The sequence below is a fragment of the Lepidochelys kempii genome, chromosome 1 (assembly GCF_965140265.1).
Source record: "Lepidochelys kempii isolate rLepKem1 chromosome 1, rLepKem1.hap2, whole genome shotgun sequence".
NCBI classification, from domain to species: domain Eukaryota; kingdom Metazoa; phylum Chordata; order Testudines; family Cheloniidae; genus Lepidochelys; species Lepidochelys kempii.
Window position 1 is genome coordinate 260073693 of NC_133256.1, and position 22880 is coordinate 260096572.

At 44.5% G+C, this 22880-nt stretch overlaps 1 protein-coding gene across 5 annotated transcripts; it reads left to right on the forward strand.

Moving 5' to 3' along the window:
- Positions 1-317: 317 nt before the first annotated feature.
- Positions 318-20669, forward strand: XRCC6 (X-ray repair cross complementing 6). 5 transcript variants are annotated; one of them, XM_073327209.1, is made up of 13 exons: positions 318-386; positions 2291-2384; positions 3491-3606; positions 4307-4445; positions 6418-6672; positions 8594-8777; positions 10677-10863; positions 12402-12570; positions 14844-15005; positions 16277-16406; positions 17783-17883; positions 18640-18753; positions 20140-20669. In XM_073327209.1, exons 2-13 carry the CDS (start codon positions 2306-2308, stop codon positions 20337-20339), a joined length of 1836 nt encoding a protein of 611 aa, XP_073183310.1. In that variant the 5' UTR covers positions 318-386; positions 2291-2305; the 3' UTR covers positions 20340-20669. The 5 variants fall into 5 exon arrangements, with proteins under 5 accessions (XP_073183310.1, XP_073183314.1, XP_073183312.1 ...); XM_073327213.1 differs by lacking the exon at positions 318-386 and adding an exon at positions 553-695; XM_073327211.1 differs by lacking the exon at positions 318-386 and adding an exon at positions 719-1574.
- The last annotated feature ends 2211 nt before the right edge of the window (positions 20670-22880 follow it).

Below are 22880 nucleotides of genomic sequence, written 5' to 3' on the forward strand. Positions count from 1 at the left end.
GGCTAGAGGCAGGGCGGGGTGGGGCTATGCCGTTAGGATGCGTGGCTTCTGCGGGGGGGAGGGGTTATTTCATCCGGAGGGGGTACATGAGGTAACTGCGCGGGTCTCCATTTTGTGGGCGGGGTTACGGATGGGCCCCAGTTATTGGCTGGAACGCGGTGATGCCCTGTGAATTGAGCTCTTTCTGGGCGGTGAGTGGGCGGGGCTGTAACCTGGAGCTGAGGTGCCGGCTCTGGAGAGGAGGTCGAATGTAAGGGGCGTGGCCTCCTCGCCGGCAAAATCGCGCGGGGGCGTGGTTTCCCTCGGGCCACACCCACTTTCGCAGGATTGGGTGGGATTGTTTCCGGGGGCGGGTTTCCGGTTTCGATGAGCTGCTACGGGCTCAGGTAATGGCGGGAGGCGTTTATTCTCTACCGAGCCCCCCACGCCCATGATTTCCCCCTTTCTCTCCCCCTCCCCCGGGTCCCGGCCTCCCATTGCCAGGGCGGCGCTGAGCTACGGCTGGCAGCGGGAGCGGCTGTTCCCGTCGCCTCTCGCCCCACGTCCCCGGGGCGCGTGTCCTGTCCGGGCTGCTGCCGCTGCAGTTCCAGGCCGTTATCCCGCCCGCGCTACTTCGCGCGCCTTCCCCTGCTGGCGGAGGGGGCGTGGGGCTCAGCCCCCCCGCAGGCCGCTCCCGGCTCAGCCCCGCGTCTCTGGTGGGTGAGGCGGTGGCCGCGCGGCTGTAGCGTAGGCGCTTCCCACGCGACACCGTTAAGTCGACCGAAGTTAGGTCAAGGTGGAGCCGCCGCAGTCATGCCTGTGGGGGTTCGTGTCCGGGCTACGCCGGGCTGTGTCGGCGGTGCCCCTGTACTGACTTCACCGGGTGGGGCGTTGTGAGCCCTACGCGGGCCTGACAGGCATGTCTACGCGGACACTGCGTCACCCTAACGATCGACAGCGCTGTGCCTCTCAGGGAGGTGGAGTTATGAGGTCGGTGACTCAGTGTAAATGGGTGACTTACATTGAGGGGAGCAACGTTGTAGTGTAGACACTTAGGCTATGTCTGCGCTTACCATTTAAAGCGCCAAAAGCCCCTTCTTTGTGCTAACACCGCAGGAGCGTCTACGCTCGTTAATAGAAAGAAGGAGGAGTACTTGTGGCACCTTAGAGACTAACAAATTTGTTTGATCATAAACTTTCATGGGCTAAAGCCCACTTCATCAGATGCATGTAGTGGAAAATACAGTAGGAAGATAGATACAGATAGATGTACACAGAACATGAAAAAATGGGGGTTGCCACAGGTCTCTAAGGTGCCACAAGTAGTCCTCGTTCTTTCTGCTGATACAGACTAACATGGCTACCACTCTGAAACCTATACTTGTTAATGACTTTTTGCAGTGAGACTCAGAAGTTTCACTGCAGAAAGAAAACCACCTTCACGAGAGGTGTATAGCTCTTACCGCTGTTCTTTTTGCGCTGTTGTGAAAGTGAAGACACATTCTACCAGCTTAAACACCTTTTGGCCTCCGGAGGATATCCCACAGTTCCAAAAATGAGCGCTCTGGCCAGCATCTCTGCTGCTCTGACTCCAAGTAAACGAATGTCCACCCCTCCCCCTGTAAGCCCCAGGGAGTTTGAAACTCCCTTTCCCTTTGCTTGTAGATATGGTGGGGAAAGCAGCCAGACAGCAGGGGTTTTTAAAAAAAAGCCATGAAAGAAACAAGGAAGTAATGGGGCTGTTGGGACATGAAGCAGTGCAGCAGGGGGCACTGAGCAGGGACCCAAAATGCCTTCCACTCACCCCCCCCCCCCGCCTCCCCTTCCCACTCACCCCCCCCCGCCTCCCCTTCCCACAAGACCTATAGAGAGAGCTGCACTGTGGGATAGCTGCTCTACAGCGCTGCTCTCATGGACAATGGAAGTGCTGGTAGTATAAACACTCTCTGAAGCCTGAGGAATTGAGTGAGTAAACAAACCAGCTCTTTACTTTCACCAGTTCCCTAGCACAGGTGAAACTTAAAGCACAAAAACTCTGTAAGTGTAGACATACCCTTAGTTAGGTGGATGTAAGCTGCCTAACTCTGTAGTGTAGATCAAGCCTTAACTGTATCTACTTCAGGGGTAATGCCCTGACTAACGTGCTTAGGGTATTACATTTTTCCCAGCAGTATAGCTAGGTCAATCTAATTTTTAAGTGTGGACCAGACCTTAGCAACTGAAAATGAGCGCCCAAACCATGTGACCAGTTATTTGGATGGTCTTCAGACTGAAGGTCAGTACAAACACCTGCCTTTTCTGTTCTTTTTAGCAAACAGTGGCAGCCATGTCAGAGTGGATGTCTTACTACAAAAAGGAGGAGGATGAGGAAGAGGAAGAATATCCTGAAGAAGCTGAAACTGGTGGTAAGAATTTGACCTTTAACCAAAAAGCGTTCTGTGAATGTGATCTTGAGTGCCTGCTTTCTTCCCCTTAGCATGGGGTCCTCTGCTTCAGACATATTTCTGAGGATCTCCATAGATTATTCATGATACAGGGGCTTGAAAGAGCAAAAATAAAAGAATCTTCTGTGGATGAATTTTGGCTACTCAAACCACTCCTCACAGGTGCTTCTGTCAAGGTTCCTTCCCTACTCTGAACTCTAGGGTAGAGAAGGGGGACCTGCATGAAAACCTCCTAAGCTTACTTTTACCAGCTTAGGTTAAAACTTCCCCAAGGTACAAACTATTTTACCCTTGGACTTCCACTGCCACCACCAAACATTTGTCTGGGTTTTTTGGGAAAACGTTGTTTGGAAAAGTCTTCCCCCCCCCCAAAATCCTCCCAACCCTTGCACCTCACTTTCTGGGGAAGGTTTGGTAAAAATCCTCACCAATTTGCATAGGTGAGCACAGACCCAAACCCTTGGATCTTAGAACAATGAAAAAACCATTCAGTTCTTGAAAAGAAACATTTTAATAGAAGAAATAGTAAAAAGAATCACCTCTGTAAAATCAGGATGGTAAATACCTTACAGGGTAATTAGATTCAAAACACAGAGAATCCCTCTAGGCAAAACCTTAAGTTACAAAAAGACACACACACAGGAATATTCATTCTATTTAGCACAACCCAATTTCTCAGCCATTTAAAGAAATCATAATCTAACACATTTCTAGCTAGATTACTTACTAAGTTCTAAGACTCCATTCCTGTTCTGTCCCCGGCAAAAGCATCACACAGACAGACACAGACCCCTTGTTTTTCTCCCTCCTCCCAGCTTTTGAAAGTATCTTGTCTCCTCATTGATCATTTTGGTCAGGTGCCAGCGAGGTTATCCTAGCTTCTCAACCCTTTACAGGTGAGAGGATTTTTCCTCTGGCCAAGAGGGATTTTAAAGGTGTTTACCCTTCCCTTTATATTTATGACAGCTTATATTTTTTTGAAGCACAAATAACATGGGTGGGTACTTTAAGTGGGGGAAAAAGATACAGTCAATTATAAGACTATACTTCTTTTTTTTTTTCTTCAGGGGAATATAAATATTCAGGTCGAGACAGCCTGATTTTTTTAGTTGATGCTTCCAAGGCCATGTTTGAATATTATGATGATGATGATGAGTGGACTCCTTTTGATATGACAATTCAGGTAAGATCATGTGTTAGAGATTAATAATGACCTGTCTTGTAGACTGAAAGATCTCAATGTGCTTTATGGGTTGCCTATATACAGATTTCTTATCCACTGTAATATAGCTAATGTAGCTAGTTGACTGCCTTACCTGTTTATGTATTTCTCATCACCATGCTATCAGAGCACCATATCTCTGGTGTGAAAATCAGAAATCATTCTGCAGCAACAGCAGTGGTGGGCTGGAGAGGTCTGATCTGTAGTAGGGATGTAAAATGTTAACCGGTGAGCATTAGTCTTAGCCCTGGCTGGGGCAGCCCTTTATTTGGTTAATCATTTAAATTATTAAAAAATAGTTAGTTTAAACAGTTAACTTTTTAAACTATATTTACATCCCTAATCTGTAGTCAAACCCAGAAATTTTGGTGATGATTGTGATTACAAAATGAGGAATAAATTTGTATTAGAGTAGTATCTCTAGGAAGTCTTTCTCTTGTCCTCTTCTGTAGAAAATGTGTTATAATGAAAAGTACTTAATGTTCAAATGTAATCATAAACATCTTGTACCTAACTTGTTATGAAATGTGGCTCAAAACATTGTGGTAGCCCTTGCAATTGCCATTTTGAAGGGCTGATTGCCAAGGATAGAACTCTAGCACCATTTTTTCAGCTAACTTTCTCCTTCTGTTTTCCCTAATTCTGCTGTTTCTGTTTCCAGTGCATCCGGAATGTATACACCAGCAAGATCATTAGTAGTAACCGGGACCTCTTGAGTGTTGTGTTTTATGGCACTGAGAAACACAAGAATTCTGTGGATTTCAAACATGTGTATGTTCTTCAGGAGCTGGACAATCCAGGTAAGAGAGAATAGGAATATAAGGCTTAAGAGGAAATGGGCAAGTTTGTAAAATGTTTTTATCACCATTTGTCCCCTTTGGGGAGAGAGACCTGTTACTGTAGCATTTTAATTTCTTTTTCTGTGCTGGGATTTTTGATAGGTGTAACAATTTCCCTGCTTAGAGTTTCCTTGTTGAATCAGATAAAGAATACACACTATCCGTGTTTTATTTCCTTTGTGTGGGGTTCCATATTTTTCTGTACTTTAACACAAGGCCCCATTTTATGGCCACTGCCCTCTTTCATTAAAGAGGACTTCTAACACATACATGATACATTTAGCAGTACAGCAGGTGCCTGACAGGCTTTCAAGAGAATCCCATCCCGGCTCTTGAAAGCTTGTCAGGCACCTGCTGTACTGTTGAATGTACCATGTATGTGCTGCCATACCTTTTGATTGCAATAGGAGATGGACAGGATGACCTGCTAGTGGTATTCTGTCTCAGACTTCCGTAATAATAATAATGTTAGCAGCACAGTAACTCTGGTTGAGAACCAACAGCAGGAGTAAGGTTAATGTGACACAGTGTAGGAAGCAGAGTGAGATGTGGGAGGCTCTGTAGAGAGAGAGATAAGATGATGATGTAATTTTCTTGTTTGAGGGAGGGGCAGGAAATAGAAGGTGAGTGCTTCCAGCCAGAGTGACTTAATGGAACTAAGCGCCCATATCTGTCATGGCAAAGCAGCATTTTATCTAAAAGCTATTGCTTTGTCTCTAGTGGGAATATTCAGTAAATAGGAGTGGGAGAACAAGCAGATGTTTCTCCAGAGGACTTGGACTGTTCTTGCTCATTGAGACTTCTTAGCCCTCGTGCTGAAGTACTTTTAGGAGAGTGGGATGTTGTATGGAGAAAGAAGGGCAGCTCTGTTTTAGCTACTGTACTGGCAGGGTAGGAGTGTGAATGAAGTCTGATTCTCAAACTACTACTTTGCAGCACCTCTTATAAGCAAAGTGCATCATGGTGGAAGTTCTGCCTATCAACCTCTAATATATCACACCTCCAGAGACAGAGGGGGCTATTGTTCTCTTGGCCCAAAGGTGCAGGCCATTAATGGGGAAAAGAGTTGGGGAAAGACTCCTTCCTGCTGGAGGATGTACCCTGGAGGGGGAAGGGTTTATGTAATCTGATTCTTCTTGTATAGCATCTTCTGTCAGAACACTAATTCTAAAACTATATGCAGTTAGTTAAATAACAACAGATGGGGCAGGAAATTAAATAATGAATAGGATCCCTTTTCAGGTGAGATCTTAAGAGATGGAGAATCCAGTGAGGGAGCAAGATACGAAAAAGCTGATCAGATAGCAGTGGTTGCAGAGTAAAAGGTTCTTCCACTATCACTTGCAAGGTTTTGAAGAGAGAGAGAGAAGCGGAAGGGGAGCCATTGGTCAACTTGAGCAAGTCAATAGTTTGAAAAAAGAGGATAGTTATCGATGGGTCCATACACCTAAGGATGTGTGTACACAGTAGGTCTGAGGTGTAATTCCCAGCACATATAGACATATATGTGCCAGCTGTGCTTAAGTTAATGCCCAAAAATAGCAGTATGTCTGTAGCAGCTTGGGCTAGCTACATGGCTAGCTGCCCATTTACAATCCTGCCCGATTCTCTGCGTACGTACATGGGTGGCTATCTCAAGCCACCGCCTGTGCTGCTGTGGCCACGCTGCTATTTTTAGGCACTAACTTGAGTAGTGCTAACGTGTATATGTCTACTCATGTTGGGAAGCATGCCTTTCAGTTGCTATGTAGACATACCCTAAGACACTGAACACTTTTCCTACCCAACTGCTGGAAGGGCCATGCTGTGAAATGTTAGTCAAATATCAGCTGTAGGGAGCTATGTGTTTTCTCTAGCTGGAAAAATGGTCAACAGGTTTTGGCTTTTATGTGCGAATTAGAACCAGTAATGCCCTTGCTGTCCTTCCATTTAGGTGCCAAACGAGTGCTAGAGTTGGATAAGTACAAGGGAGATCAGGGAAAAGCACTCTTTCGTGAGTCGTTTGGCCATAATGCTGACTACTCACTGGGTGAGGCACTTTGGGCCTGCTGTAATCTTTTCAGTGATGTCCGGCTCAAGATGAGCCACAAGAGAATCATGCTGTTCACCAATGAAGACAACCCTCATGGGCATGACAGCACTAAAGCTAAGCTGGCCAGGACCAAAGCTGCTGACCTTCGAGACACAGGTGAGCATTTTCACTTTTAATTTAGAAATTGAGCCTTAATGAAGAGTAAAAGTGTTGCTTCCCTGCAGCAGACGCCAAGTAACTGCTTTGTACAATCTTGGAGGAAAGTGAATGATGTGATCGGACTTGGGGAATTGCTAGAAGTAAACAGGATTTTGGGCTACTACATTTCTGGAGACAATTCTTCAAAATATTTGAATCAAAACATAAAAACCCTTTCTAAATTAGAGGTGCTCAGTCCATTTTTTTGTGGTTAATAGGCACTAATTAAGCACCTTTTGTTTGTCTTGGCTTGTAGTCAGGGATTGAATGGGCCATAGAAATTAAACCCCCCTCATACTTCCTTGTTTTCCCCCTCTTCCAGGAATGGAGTGACATGATCAGAGTGACAGGCAAAGAGGATTACTTTAGTGTCTGTTGTCACACTGCAGGGCAACTACATCTGTTTCCCTGTCCGTGGTTCAACAACAGCGTACATTCTAGGCTCCCGGGTCCTCAGCCATCACCTCTCTTTGGTGAAGACCCACATCTCTCTCCCTTCTGACTGGGGTTTTTTCAGCCTGCACAGTTCCCTGCTTATACTGAAATATCCCCAGCAAGCTAGAGTGCCTAAACAGGCCAGTGTCTGTGCTTTGCTTTCTCACCAGAGGCAATGAACAGCTGTAGTTGCCAGCAGTCACAAGTTAGCACACAGCTTTTTCTAAGTAAACATATTTATTCTTAAGGTGAAAGCATTACAGAGAAAATTTATATGAAAAATAATAAAATAATTTACATGCATTCTAATAAGTTTACAAGAGATCACCCCCCCAACTCCAGCTAGAACTCTGATAAGAATCAGTCTTTCAAACTCTGCAAAGGGGTTTTTCTGTGGTTACAGGTTCATAGCAGACTTAGCTCAGAGCTAACACACCCATGAATAGTGCAGTCTTTCCTTTATAATGCTTGGGCCTTTGATCTTGAGATTCTGGGAAGAGGTAATCAGTAGACAGTGGTCCCCTCCTCAAGCCATAGCTTGAAAAAGCTGGGTTTTTGCATAACTGGAAATAGGAATTTGCATTCACCTCCCCTCTAGAGATTTCCCCTGGCAAATCACTTGACATTTAGTCTCCCAAGTCCATTCTTGTCTGGCACATTGTTGAATATAGTCTTTTGACATTCACAGCACTTTCCAGGGTTCACATCATATCTCTTCCCTTCCCTCTCCAGAAAGGTTACATACAATCTAAGCCAATAATAACACATCACCTTCGTATTTAATACGATGGACTCCAGAGATACTTTAACTTAGTTCACTAAGGTTTTTCAAGGATATTGCAGAAATTGCCTTCGGTCACAGCTGTATTTTATATGAATTGAAGGAAAGCATTATGTTTGGAGGCCAGGAAGGAGGATGTTTTAGTAGTCATAGCAAGTGGCTTAGAGCCAATTCCTTCAGAATTCAGTTGGTGTGCTAGAGCTTAAGGGTAGTCAAGCATTTTTAAGACATTGTCCCTTATACCTGGCAAAAGAGAGTTTTTGTGGGGGATTCTCTATAATCTTCCATCTTCTCTTCCTTTTCTCTCCCTATGGACAAGAGTGGGGTGGATGCTAATTCTTCTGGAGCCTGTCAGTGCTGCTTTGAGCATTGGCCACAGTGGGTCATTTCCTCCCAGGTAGGGGCTGAGCATGGTCCCTCTGCTGCATTGCTTGACTAGATGCAAAGAACTACCAGGCCAATTCTCTTTAATTACTTTCTTTCAAGAACCAACACTTACAAAAAAGAAAAATACTAAACAAAAGGACACCTCTTTGTTCTTGGACGACTGTCCATTTTGACTTCCTTTTCCATATAAAGGAATATCTGAGTATTGTATGAACATGCCAAAATAAGTAGAAATCAATTTGTATGATCCTCCCCACATTTGTACCTTGCCCCCAGGTATCATCCTTGACTTGATGCACCTGAAGAAGCTTGGGGGGTTCGATATCTCCTTGTTCTACAGGGACATCGTTAACACAGCAGAGGACGAAGACCTAGGGGTCCATACTGAAACCTCAGGCAAGCTGGAAGATCTCATGAAGAAAGTGCGAGCAAAGGAGACAAAGAAGCGGGCTTTGGCCAGGTGTGTACCACATGTCAACATTTTGAACACGTCACCATTTTGAAATAACCCCTTCCAGAGGCTGCCGATTCTATGTCCAGCCTTCTTCATGTGGAAGGATTGTTCTATAAAGACACCATTTGAGCAGTATTTTCACTCCTGGGCCTTAACTCTCTTGCATGAGACTAATGGAACTCTTCTAGCTCTTAGACCCGTGAGGATTGCAGTAGTGGAAAATAGAATGTGAACTAGGCCCCTTCTGGCTATCACATGCCTCCTCCTATTCTGAGAGGTTGGCCTGAAATGATCCTTGCTCTATCCTGACCCCGGAGCCCTTTTCTTGACATGGTAGTCTGAGTATGGGGTTCATGTCCTCCAGGCATCTCAGAAATCATCTACTGGAAAAAAATCTACAACTCAAACCAGAAAATGTTTGTGTTTGTGGTAAAGTCAGGCTTAAGTCAGCTTTTGCACAAAAACTTCTTGACTGCCTTCACTTGTCTGAGTTTAGCTTACTGCATTCCAGCATGTTTGGTAGCTGTTTCAGCTTGTCGCACCTGCATTAGTCATATGTGGGCCAGTGTCTTTGCAAGCCCTTGTTTTTTGGTTCTTATGGGGAATCTGAAAATTCACATTTAAAAAGTGTTATGGGATATTAATGTGCTCTTGACAAAGCTGCTGAAAATTCCTTCTGAACCATCCAGTTTGTGTGAGTTTGTTTTTTACAGGAAGTTCATTTTCGTGGTGGCAATGATTTCAGCTCAGAGTGAGTTCAAGGGCCTAGTGATTGATTCCTCTTATGCCATGTTTTATAAGGATAAGTTAATGCTGCAGATTCATCTGAGCTTCCTCTTCAAGGTGGTGGTAGACTTCTACCTGTCCTTCTGCCAACATGTTTCCCCAGGCCGTGTGCCTGTCTGGGGAGGCCTTTCACCCTATGCTAGATGTCAAAACATCCCTGGAAGTTCTGTATGGAGCAGATTGAAACCCTTAGAAATTTTACCCAGCTTCTTGTGTGTGTGTGTGTGTGTGTGTTTGGTTTTGTTTTTTGTTTGTTTGTTTGTTTGATCAGCAGTGTTGTACTTGAAAAGACCATGTCTAAATGGATGTCTGCATTTCATGACCTGGCTGGGTTGAAACTAGAAGTCTCTGTCAAGGCTCTCACTCAGAGGGAAGGTTTTGATTTTTGAGGGAAGGTTCCAGCCATAACCAGCCTCAAGGTTCAGTCACAGATGTCTGCAAAGCAAACAAATGGTCATCTTTCCATGCATTTATAGAGCATTATTGCTTGAGTTCAGCGACAGGAGAGAGTCCCTTCTCAGGATGTCATCCCAGATTTTCAGGTTGCCAGTTGCTCTTTAACTCTTGTGGAGTGAGAATCCTATACTGACGTTATCTTTAGAGGAAGGGAAATGCCTTGCCTCACTCTCTTGATTTTCTACTCATAAGTTGGTAGGTTTCCTTCTCTCTCAAGCCTTGTTTCTTTTTCTCCCAGAGGTATGTTTTTGCTATTGCATTGGCTTTTTCTGGGAGCTTTGCCTCCTGCTCACTCAAAGGAGCTGGCTAAGAGTTTAAAGGGCAGCATTTACATTCAGCCTGGGCGCGGTGCAGAGTTGTCAGTAGTGGGTGTGCCTTGTGCTCTACCTCACTGTAGCTGCCCTCAAGGATAAAAAGCACAGAAAAGCTGTGAGTTCAGCTAAGTGGTTTGTATTAAAGAGCTATGACCCAGGACTGAGAATCCTGCACAATATCTTCAGAGAAGCAGAATTGCAAGGTAAGTAATATTTTCATTTCAGAGATGCAGGTGGTGTTGGGAAGTGAATAAAGGCGAGCTTGAGGGAGTAGACTGTCATGTGAGAGACCCACTTTATGAAAAGTGTCCCTTTAGAAATTTGAAGTCTGTCTGTTATTTCCACACAGGTTAAACCTCCATCTGGGTAAAGACTTGTCCCTCACTGTAGGTGTTTACAACCTGGTCCAGAAAGCTTTCAAACCATCTCCAGTGAAACTTTATCGGGAAACCAATGAGCCTGTGAAAATAAAGACACGGACATTTAACCGAGAGACAGGCAGCTTGCTTCTACCTAGTGATACCAAGAAGGCTCAGGTAACACACTCCGTACACACTTTGTTTTTCCTGTTGCTGCGGGACCTGCATGGACATTAAACATCTAAATAAACCTGCTGCTTATTTTTGTGTTGGACTTTTAAGATGATCTGCAGAAAGGCACAGTACCAGTTGTTCATACTGTTTGCATCTCTGTCCTCTTAGGGATCTTTGGTCTTTGTCACATTCATAGGTTAAGCAGAATTTGAGTGGGTCATTGCTTGGGTGAGGCTTTCAAGGGAGAAAACAGCTACTAGTGGAAGTGAGGCTGGGGCTTTATAGGGTGTACCCTTCTTCTGGAGTCAGAACTGTATCATCCTGAAAACATGACACTAGCAGCCCTTGTTCTGTTGCTGGTGCTGTTTCTTGATGATCTAATCACAGAGGTTTTGACCACTTATGACGAATATCATGGAATCATTAATTACCATAAGGTCAGGGGGTATGAATCCCAATATCTAAGTTAACTTCCAACCTGGGTAATTGCACTCTGCATCCCTAAAATTCCCTCTTTATTCTTCACTCCCCCTGTTGCCATGTAGTATTGCTGGTACAGAATGATTGCCATGCTCAGGTGTAGCTGTATTTCAGGGCAGGATAAGTGATTCCTATATACACAGTTTGCAAAATACTTCGAGGCTCTGGGATGGAAGGAGTTATAGGCCTATACAATTATTTTGTGTCCATCCTTTTAGCTGAAGATGCTGGGTTTTATTGTCATTCGACACTGATTGCTCAAAGCAGAAGGTGTCTGGAAGAAGCACAAGGCTGAAATCCAAACATCTCTCTCCTGTCTGACCTTTTGTAGACTGGATGAAAGTACGGAGATTAAACACTGTTCTGATCAGCTCTGTGAAACATAGCAGTACTTTCAATCACCAGGTTGATAGCAAATGTCTGCTTAGAAGAGAGGGTTGTGAGCACACTCCCATTACTGGGAATTTGCTGAAGCAGATTTTCTTAGTCATTCACGCCCAAACTTCCTCCATAAACCATCCTGCCAAGTCCTACACTGAATGCCATGGAGTACCATGGAAACTAGTGCAAAGGGATCCAAAGTGTGTCTGAGAGAGACTGGTGATGAATAGATAAAAATTAAACTATTGTCTGAATGGCTGATAAAAACCTGGGATTAGAGAAATCGAAAGGCACATGAGAGATGCTCCATTATGGGCAGTAGCAGGTCTGCTCTTCACATAGACTGGCTATCAGTCCTTTTAAACTGCTGGCTTTGTCAACGTTGAATGTATTGGATTTGTTCAATCCTGTGTGTGAAACCGATTTGGATTTTGCTTTAACCAGCAGTGAGTTGGTAGTTCCATGCTGGCATGAGGAGAAACATCTCACAGATCTTTCCTTTGAGCTGGAAAATATCTTCAGTGGGTAATCTACTCATCTTCCCCATAGTCCTCTTTTTGCCACTCCCCGATATGTTTCATCATAGCAGAATTGATTCCATTGTCCCTTATGCCCTCTCTGCTGAGTGAGTGACCTGTCCATTCTCATAATTGTCTTTTTTTTTTTTTTCTATTTGTTAGACCTATGGGAACCGTCAGATTGTGTTGGAGAAAGAGGAGGCAGAAGAAGTGAAGAGATTTGATTCCCCAGGTTTGGTCCTGATTGGCTTTAAACCACTGGTGATGCTGAAACAGCACCATTACATCAAGCCCTCCCAGTTCCTCTATCCTGAAGAGTCTTTCATTAATGGTAAACAAAACTGGGAGAGATTGACCACCTGGCAGTGCAACAGCAAACTAATTGACAGAAGAGTGGAACAGAGCTATCATTTAAGAGGGACACGGGACATACAGAGTTTAGTTTGCTCCCTTGCCCAGTACAGTAACTCCTTGCTTAATGTAGTCGTTATGTTCCTGAAAAATGCTACTTTAAGCGAATCCAATTTCCCCATAAGAATTAATGTAAATAAGGGGGGGGTTAAGTTCCAGGGAAATTTTTTTTTGCCAGACAAAAGATTACACACACACACACACACACAATACGTTTTAAACAAACAGTTTAATCCTGTACACAGCATGATGATGGTGAAGCTTGGTTGAGGTGGTGGAGTCAGAGGGTCGAAGAGGGTGGGATAGTTCCCAGGGCATGCCTTGATGCTAAATGATGAACTAGCAATTGGCTGAGCGCTCAGAGGTTAACACGTTGGTAATGTAGCCTCACACTCTACAAGACAGCACGAATGGAGGGAGGAGACAGCATGGCAAAGAGAGACACAGACACACACTGTGTGTGTGAGAGAGAGAGAGAGGAAGAGACAGAGAGAGACACTGTGTGCGAGAGAGAGATGCGCGCATTGCCCCTTTAAGTATGCTGACCGCACTCTAAGTACATTGCCTTTTTAAGTAGATCTGCAAGTTGAGACAGCAGCTGCTGCCAGTGGAGATGAGATACAGGAGTGGGGGGAGGGGGCACCCTGACATTATCACCGATCTCGTGTCTCCCTCCCCCCCGCACAGCAAGCAGGAGACTCCCGGGAGCAGCTCCAAGGTAGAGGGCAGGAGCAGCACACTGCAGTGGGAGGAGGGACAGCTGAACTGCCCGGCAATTGACAGCCTGCTGGCCGGCTGCCGCACAGGGAACTTAGGGGAGCTGATTGGGGGGCTGCCGGTCCACCCTGGTGCCAAGCCCCCACCAGCTAGCTCCAACGGGCTGCTCTTTCTGCAAACAGTGGACAAAGCAGGCAGCTGCCAAACAACGTTATAAGGGAGCCTTGCGCAACTTTAAACAAGCATGTTCTCTAATTGATCAGCAACGAAACAACGTTAACCAGGGCAACATTAAATGAGGAGTTACTGTACAAAATCTTAAGAGCAATAATGTGGGTTTAACTGCCACTCTCTGCTCCAAGTCACAGCTAATGTTCTCTTCCTTCCACACTATGCTTCTGAACCTGTTCTGTCTTCTGTTTCCAATCTACAAGCAGCTGCTCAAATGTGACCCCAAAAGGTTTGCTTTTGTCATTCACAGCAATGTCTGTATTTGAAACCTGAAGTATATTGGAAGACAGGGACCAGAATAGAGAGCTCTAGGGTCATGGGTAGGAAACCTAGATTCAAAGGTGACCGTTATATCAGCTAAGCAGGACAAAGGCATCCAAGGAGGGATGTATACGTTAGCAGCATTTGGGGGTTCTGGATTGTTTTATAAGCAGATGTAACTATAAGGGGTGGAACTGGGGCCTTTTTTCTCTTCTGTCACCATGTTATGTGTGTATTTGGGGTGGGGAAGTAATACTGTAATTTGTAAGTTAAGAGTGCTTAAGATTAAATAATTAATACTTCTCTCACACAGACAGTAGGCCATGAACTAAAAAGGGCTCTGTTAGGACAGGGTGCCCTTCTCCCTCAACGTCTGAGATGATGCTCCTGGTATGGGGAATAAGGCATTACTCCCTAGAGTGTTGCACTGTTGAGGTGGATATTTAGCTGACTCCTTTACTACCTTACAGTCCATTTAGGTCCAGCAGAACAGCACCTGCATGACTCTTGACTACATAGTCTGAGTTAGGTGTCTGGTGAAAATAAAAGCTCATGTTTGGTCTGGAAAGAGGATGCAGTTTTTACAACCTAGATTCTTAGTACCCTGCCTCTGCAGTGAGGGCTTGGGTTCACCAGTGCTAGGCCTCCAAGAGGGTGTCACTGTATATATCCAAATTGAAGGGGGGCTTTTCCAGATGTCTCCTTCCATTCTCTCCCCCATCTCCTGTTGCAAATGTTGGCGAGTCCAGCAATTTCACCAGCATTCTCTTGCTCTTCTGTTCAATTGAGACAATGTTGTCATCTCAGAGTTTTGCCCTGTTAACATTATTTTTCTGCCTTCTGTTCTGGCCTCCATCTGGAGTATTGCAGGTATATTCAAAAAGTGGCAGATGCGAAGTTCTATAACGCTTTGGGTCAAGTGTCTGTGTTCCAGGAGGGCGCAGGAGTTCTTAGTCTGACAGATATATGGCTTTTGTTGCACAGGGAGTACAACTCTGTTTAATGCCTTACTGACCAAGTGCCTGGACAAGGAGGTGATGGCATTGTGCCGGTACACCCCCCGCCGGAACACTCCCCCCCGTTTTGTGGCCCTGGTTCCACAGGAAGAGGAGCTGGATGAACAGAAAGTGCAGACAGCCCCTCCAGGTATGTGAGGAGACTGCATTTTTTCCATCTTGCAGCATGAAAAAAGCTGCCAGCTAGAGAACATGCACTATCCCTGCCAGATACTGCGTGCTGCCTAGTATAAAGATTGGGGAGAAAATGACGTGCAGAAAGAGGCATGTCAGGAATCTGACACAGAACAAGGTGCTTATTGGTCTCTAGCCACAGTTGCTCACCTGAAATATTTACTTTGCACAGGTTTGCCATAGTTTTTCGATTGAGGCAATTTAAAATGAATGCCTGCTACTATGGATTTCTGATGCAGGGCTGGTATTGGCCTTGTTTACCTGTGCCTGTGTAGTGTGCCCTGCTAAACATTTTAAAAGCCTCCATTTGTGTCAGTTCTTGCCCTGCATAAAATAACATTCAAGTCCATTGTGGCTGCAACAGTTTCCCTCCCCTCCCACATCTTTGCTAACTGCTTCAGGTAGCCAACATCAGAATGGAAAAACCTCTTTCTCTATTGGTTACCTAGAGCTCTTATGCCTCCTTGAATTTTGTTCTGTCCCTGGGCTCTTCTGAAGGTTTTGTGTAGTGATGATTTTCATTTGATCATCACCGTGTACCAGTTGAGTGGGGTGTTATGAAAGAGCAGTGGTAAATTATTTTCCTTCTGCTTTTCCTCACTTTTATAATTGGAGAGCCTTGGATTGAGAGGTTTGTCTAGAAAAATAATGCTCCTTGCATGTAGTGTGTGATTCCATCCAAATCTCTTCATAAGCATTAATTCCATTGTCACAACACCACTGTGAGATGGATGAGTGTTCTCCTGATTAAAAGATGGGGTGATACTGAAAAGACAGGTGACTTGCCCAATTCCACTGAGAATCAGTGTCCGATGGAATTACAGCTCAATAATCCCTAGTTCCTGCTCACATACTTAGATCGTTTCTCTCAAAAGTCAGCAGCATTAATTATTATTGATACTGACTTATATTATGGTAGTGCTCAGAGGCTCCAGTCAGGATTGGGGCTTCGCTGTGATATGTGCTGTTTGAATACACCTGAAGATATTGTTGGCTCTTCAGAAAAGAGACTGCCTAAGAAATGTCTGAAAAGGGAAGAGATGCTAGTTAATTGTGCATAATTGACAGATTGTATACAGTAAGTGTCTGGCTAGCATAGATAGATAGATAGATAGATAGATAGATTTTCGTGCCAACCCAACTTCTGAGCATTTTGGGCTTGCCCTTGACATGCTGTTCTGAGGTCAGGCTTTCAGATAACTGCTCTCTGGTCTCTCTCTGGTCTAGGTTTCCACCTCATTTTCCTGCCTTATGCAGATGACAAACGGAAAATTGACTTCACAGAAAAGGTCCCAGCTAATCAAGAACAGGTGGACAAAATGAAGGAAATAATCCAGAAGCTCCGGTTCAAGTACAGGTGAATGGAGGCCAGAGACATGGGGCTTGAAAACGCAAAGCTATCACCTGCTGTGTTGTACAGTGTTCCGCGGCAGCTGTGGTATGCACACAGAATCATAGATTTCAAAGCACTAGGTGGCTGAAACTGTGCAATTTGTAATGCAACTTGGGTGCTTTTTCTTGACTCTGAATGAATCTGTTAGGCTGTCTGGTGATCCAAGGACATGTCCACTCTAAACATTGTATAAAACCATTGTTTAAAATGCTTTGGTCGTGCAATGCTTTTACAATATGTTGTCCACATACAACCGCTAAGCCAGGCAGCTTCCAGGTATTGATTATAATAGTTGGCCGCAAACCTTGAGAGCAGAGCTTTAGGCCACGTCTGGTTGATCTGGTGCAATCCACTGTGATGTCTGCCCCACTGTGGTCAAACCTCCGATACATGTATAGCTGTACTGGTTCAGATACCATAATGATGGGTACAGTGTAAGTCTAGATAAGATTAATTAGTCCTAACTCCAATGTCTCACATTTGGAAATTACCCCAAAGCTCCTACTTCTAGGGGCCAAAATTGAGCTAATAATGGAAAATTAGCTGTGGTATAGGTCTCCATATATATAGGTGTAGGTCTGTTTGCACTAAGCTAGGAGACTGTTGCAGGGAGATTGATTGCCTGAACTAGTTTGTTACATTGTTTGTCCTTGTAACAGTTTACTGCATACATTCACATGCAGTGGGCTATGGCTAAGACATAGTTTTTAGTTTCTTAATATAACATGTGTAGCAACACTTACCGACAGAGCCATTTTGACACCACCCACACACAGCATGCCTTACAACAGTTGTACCAGTACATTCTGGGACTCCTTTAACACATGTCCCACAGAGCAGGGCCATTACACCATATTCCAGAGGCAGTATGTTTCAGTGGCAATGAGAGAACCCATGTCTGATCTATCTGTAAGTCAAGTATTTTAGGATGTTTAAAATGAAAAGTACCACAGAATACTTGTTAAAGGGAGTTATGCCTCTCCATCTTGAGGAGGATCAACTTCATAGTGCTCACATTAAAGGGCATGTGTATTCAGATAGTGGCTGTGTGGAAAGGGGCAAAGCTGGTTTTGAAGTGTGGGCTGATGCCATCTTCATTTTTTTCACATATACACATCCTGCTTATTAATAAGCTGGGAGCTTAGTAAGCTAGTGACATGATCACTACTTCTGCAGGCAATAAACCTGAGAGAAAACCAGTGTTCCATGAAGCACCACTGGTGATGGAGATGCTTAACTGTGCAGGGGAGGGTGGGCTGAACTGGGGGCTCAGTAGCCCTATTTATGGGCTCAGCTTACTCCTGACGTGTGTGTTGAATATTTCTGGGTTTTGTTGGCAGGAATGACAGCTTTGAGAATCCAGTTCTGCAGCAGCATTTTAGGAACTTGGAGGCCTTGGCACTGGACTTGATAGAGCCTGAACAAGCTGAGGATCTGACACGTGAGAATGATGAGTGGATGCAAAGAGGGTGGGGGTAGAGGCCTCTTGATTTTCACTCTAGGTGGTGGTGTGTTTCTAGAAAACACAAATGGACTTCTTGTGCTTTTAAACCAGTTAGTGTTGTGCAATGCTAGGACTTAATTCAGAGCGTGTGGTGGTAGTAACACTTCAGTCTCTTTAAAGTTGTAATTCTGGTTCTGTTCTCTTCCTCACACACACCCTTTCCTCCCTAATAAGTACTTGATAAAATGTCCCTTTTCAGTACACATGGCAAAAATTATTTTTGTGCCAAAGTGCTTGTAGTCTAACATGAGAGACAACAGGTGACTATAAAAAACAGATAGGGATAGCCCAACATAACAGTGAGATGAATTAAAAGCTGCAGCATACCTATTTCTCTAGCATGCTGTTATATTTTTTCTTCTGTTTGGTCTGTGCATAAGCATGTCTGTCCTTCCTATTTAGGTATACGTACAAGTCTAATTAGTAATAAGACATTACACATGGGCAATATAAGCTAATGGTATCATCGAGAGCCTTCCTGGCTCTTGTGCATTCAAAATTTGTAACTACCATTGCATTAACATACTTTTTTGCATTTAATTTCTCATGTTTGCAAAGCCTTTTGGAATGATAGTTATTCTGAAGACAATCCTCTCTCGCTGTACACTGGAATATGGTGGTGACATTTTCAAGTCATACAGGTTTCCCTGTGCTTGGTTATGTTTTTGTGAGTATGAATTTCTCTTCTGCCAGAGCCCAAGGTTGAGGCGATGAACCACAGACTGGGTGATCTGGTGGAGCAGTTTAAGCAGCTGGTTTACCCTCCGGACTACAATCCTGAGGGGAAGGCTGTGAAGCGGAAACAGGGTGAGTGGCGGTGAGGAGCCTGCACTATTGTGACATGCAGCATTCTGTCCGTATCAGCTGTTGCTGAGAGGTCTGCATTTCTCAGTTTATCTCATGATTTAAAGAAACCTATTATGAAACCACTCTCACTGATAGACTGTCGGTTGGCTTCATGACAAAATGATGATGATCCACCTTGGATTGTGGCCTGATTAGAACTCTCAAGCTGAAATAGCGTTTGGTCAGATTGGATCGTTTCTTGAATGGGAGATCTCTTAAGGAAAACCCAGCTTGCAGCAGGAAGTAATGTGGGTCAATAAATAGAGCAACCTTTAAATGTTTTTGCTCATTTGGCTTGAGGTGATTTTTTTGCAGGGGGGGGGACAGGCCAGCAAAATTATTATTATTTTTTTTATTTACCCATACCCTGGGCTGCTAAATTTTTTTTGTAAGGCTGTAGTAGGAGATTTCTTCCCTCAAAGTAACGATGCAGTGTTCCGCTATGAACTTGTCTTGAATTAGCTGTACACCGCAGTTGTAATTAAGATTCCATGGGACTTCTCATAAAAGTGGGGTGTTAACAAGGGTGTCCTAGCCAAATTCCATGTTGGGACTTTACATTCTGCTGTGCTGTCCCTGTGAAAATCCTCCATAGTGTCATTTGGTTATGGAATCTTTCCCATTAAGCCACAAACTGTTCTAGCCAGCATATAAATATGTATATATTAATATGCATTAAGCACCAGTAATATTAAGCACAAATATTGTAACAGTGATGTAGCCTAAACTGGCTGATGCCCTAATCCTGTTCACTTATGCTAAGTATCCTATATCTCCTTGAATTTGCTGAAGTAACCATTTGGCACAATCAGATAGGAAATTTGTTCTATGTCTTAGTACAAACTAGGGAAGTACCTTCACAGATCAGTACTTGGAATGCTAGTATCCAAAACAAAGGTAAGGGAAGAACAGAAAAGCAAGATAGGGACCTGAAACAAACTGATAGGTTGGATTTTAGTGACATATAAAGAAATGTGTAACTTGTAAAATCATATAAATAATACCAGCTGAAATGTGTAACTTGAATATAAGAAGTGTGTAAGGTGAATATAATATCGCTCCATGGGACTGCTCTTCAGAGACTGGTATTTTATGGAATCTTTTTTCCTGCACCATATCAATAAACCTAACTGACATTGGTTATTTGATCTCCTATGATCACTCACCAATTAAATACAGCTGCTTCTGAGATGAAATGCAGAATCTAGAAATTTGCCATGTATCCATACATAGCTATTAATCCACTTCTTACTTATCGGTTACTAGACTGGCATATTAAGTGTAGCAGTGTTTTCCCTATACTTACAGTTCTTTTAATGTCGTGGTCCAAATTTATTTTTCTAATAGGAGAAGGTGCTGGCCAAACAGAGAAGAAGCCCAAGATGGAAGTCTCCAAGGATGAGCTTAGGAGCCATGTACAGAAGGGCACTCTGGGCAAATTCACTGTGCCTGTTCTGAAGGAAGCATGCAGGGTTTATGGGCTGAAAGGCGGTGGGAAGAAGCAAGAACTTCTAGATGTACTGACTGAGTATTTCAGCAAGTTCTAACCAGGAGCTGAGGACTTTGATGACAAAGGGTTATCTCCCTTCCGCTTAAAACTTCAGTCTACTCACCTGGGTGTTGGGTCTGAGTTCTGTTTTGATGCTGGTGGAAGAGGGGGTGGGGAAAGGATCCCTTCTCTACATCCAACACTGCAGACTCCAGTCGGGAGGAAACTTATTTCTTCCTTTTGGTGACAATAGATCCTCTTAGCAAATCTGTCTTCTGCTGGTGGTAGCAGAGGGCAAAATAAACCCCATCCCAACTCTGGTCCTACAATTCAAATGAACACTGTTGTGCCTTGTTGATGTCTGAATAAATGCAAGTTAGTTTTGGAACCCTTACTTCTTTGGAACAGCAGGAATGGCATAAAAGAGATGTTGTCATGTACAACGAAACTTGCTCATTTTAAATAAGGAAGTGGAATAATGTATGGTGGCGGATGAAATAGTGCTATATTGCTATCAGACTTCCAAGAACTATAAAAGTGGCATCTTACTGTACTGATTAACACATTAAACTTATCAGAACCAAAATCATTATGCAAGACGAGCTGGATTCTATTCTGCCTTAAGCATAATCAAAGTTGTCAGCATATGCTGATAATGGCATAGGCAGAAAGCTATTTAGTGCTGAGTAATAGCAGTTGTTAAAAAAAAAAAAAAATCTTTTCCCTTTTGAAAGCTAAATTGCCAAAGGAAAAAAAGGTTAAGGATAACTAGTTTCTTCTTAAACACTAAATATCAGGTCGTGTATTCTCTTTGAGGAGAGAAGAGGGATAACATCATCCCATTAGGCTAGTGGTTTTCAAACTTTTTTTCTGGGGACCCAGTTGAAGAAAATTGTTGGTGCCCCTGACCCAACGGAGCTGGGGATGAGGGGTGTGGGAGGGGCTCAGGGCTGGGGCAGAGGTTTGGGGTGTGGGAGTGAGGGTTGCAGGGTGGGGCTGGGAATGAGGGGTTCAGGGTGTGGGAGGGGGCTCTGGGCTGGGGTTGGGGTGCAGGAGGGGGTCAGGGCTCTGGGCTGGGGCTGAGGGGTTTGGGGTACAGGAGGAGCTCTGGATTTGGTGGGGGGCTCAGGGATGGGGCTTGGTGTGCAGGAGGGTATCAAGGCTCTGGGCTGGGGATGAGGGGTTTGGGGTACAGGAGGGACTCTGGGTTTGGGAGGCTCAGGGCTGGGGGCTTTGGGGTGTAGGAAGAGCTCCAGGTTGGGGGGGTGGGCTCAGGGTTGGGGCACAGGCACGGACTTACCTCCGGTGGCTCAGTGACGCAGCCGGCGTGCCTCGCAGACCGCGCTGTGCCCTGGAAACGGCCAGCAGCCGGTCCGCTTCCTAGGGGGAGGCGCACAAGTGGCTCAGCGTGACTCTAACCTGCAGGCATTGCCCCTTCCTCCCCCCCAGTTCCTAGTGGCCCATGCAGGGCCTGTGGCAGAGCCAGGGGTTGAGCAGTGAGTATTCCCCGGCACATTGGAAAGTTGGCGCCTGTAACTCCAGCCCCGGAGTTGGTGTTTATACAAGGAGCCGCATGTTAACTTCTGAGGAGCCGCATGTGGCTCTGGAGCCACAGGTTGGCCACCCCTGTTCTAGTTTGTAGGTGCTGATTAGGTAAGTAACATCTTCATAGCACTCAAGTGGACTTCATGGGCTATTTCACTTTTAGCCTTTCCTCAGTCCTGTTTTTTAACAGACCCTTTTCTTGTGTAAGAATTTAGCAAATAGGCAGTGAAAATTGGGTTAGTTTAGTTGCCTCTGCTTGCATTGTTAACTAGCAAACTCTCCCTTCACTCAAGAATCCTTTATTCCTGGTGCTCTTGTGCAGTGTGTTAAAGGAGACAATTGTCTTGGCATGTTGTGAATTGTCTAGGTCCTTTACATAGTTGTGGTTTTGAATATGTTCAGCTATCATAGTTGAGATAAACTCCCTTATAAGGAAATGACAGTTCTACTGTAGTTAAGGTTGAGAGGTTTACTGTTTAAAAGAGAACTATTCAAAGGGCTCTAAAATCCCCCTGGTAACACAATTGCCTTGTAGTAGTGTGGGATAGGGTTAGTAGTCCAAATTTGGGATCATTTGAGCCTCAGATCCAGTATCCCTAAAAATCAGCCATTTACAAATGGCTTTTAATGTGTTCTTGTGTACAGCTGGGGCTCAGGCAAATCCCAAACGGCTGAGATCAATCTTACCTATGGCAAGCTTACAATTCCAGGGTGGTGCATCATCAGCTTGAGCCAAAGCAAATGAAATGTGCATGCAGCTAGAGTAGGGCTTTGCTAACAGCTGTAGGGCTTGTATGCCATCTCTTGCCACAGTAACTGGGTGACTCAAGGTGACATGCTGTGGTCAGTGAATCTGACTATGCCCAGTGTAAATTTGGGCCCTACTCTTGGCAGTTTTCAGAGACGGTGGCCTTGTCTACACTTGCAAGTTGGAGAACATTAAATCAGCCCTGGGTGCCCTAACTCCTGAGGTGTCCTCACTGGCCAGGCAAGGGAGAGTGCCCAGACTCCATGGCTGGAGTGCCCCTGGTAATCCAGCTTCACGAGAAGTATA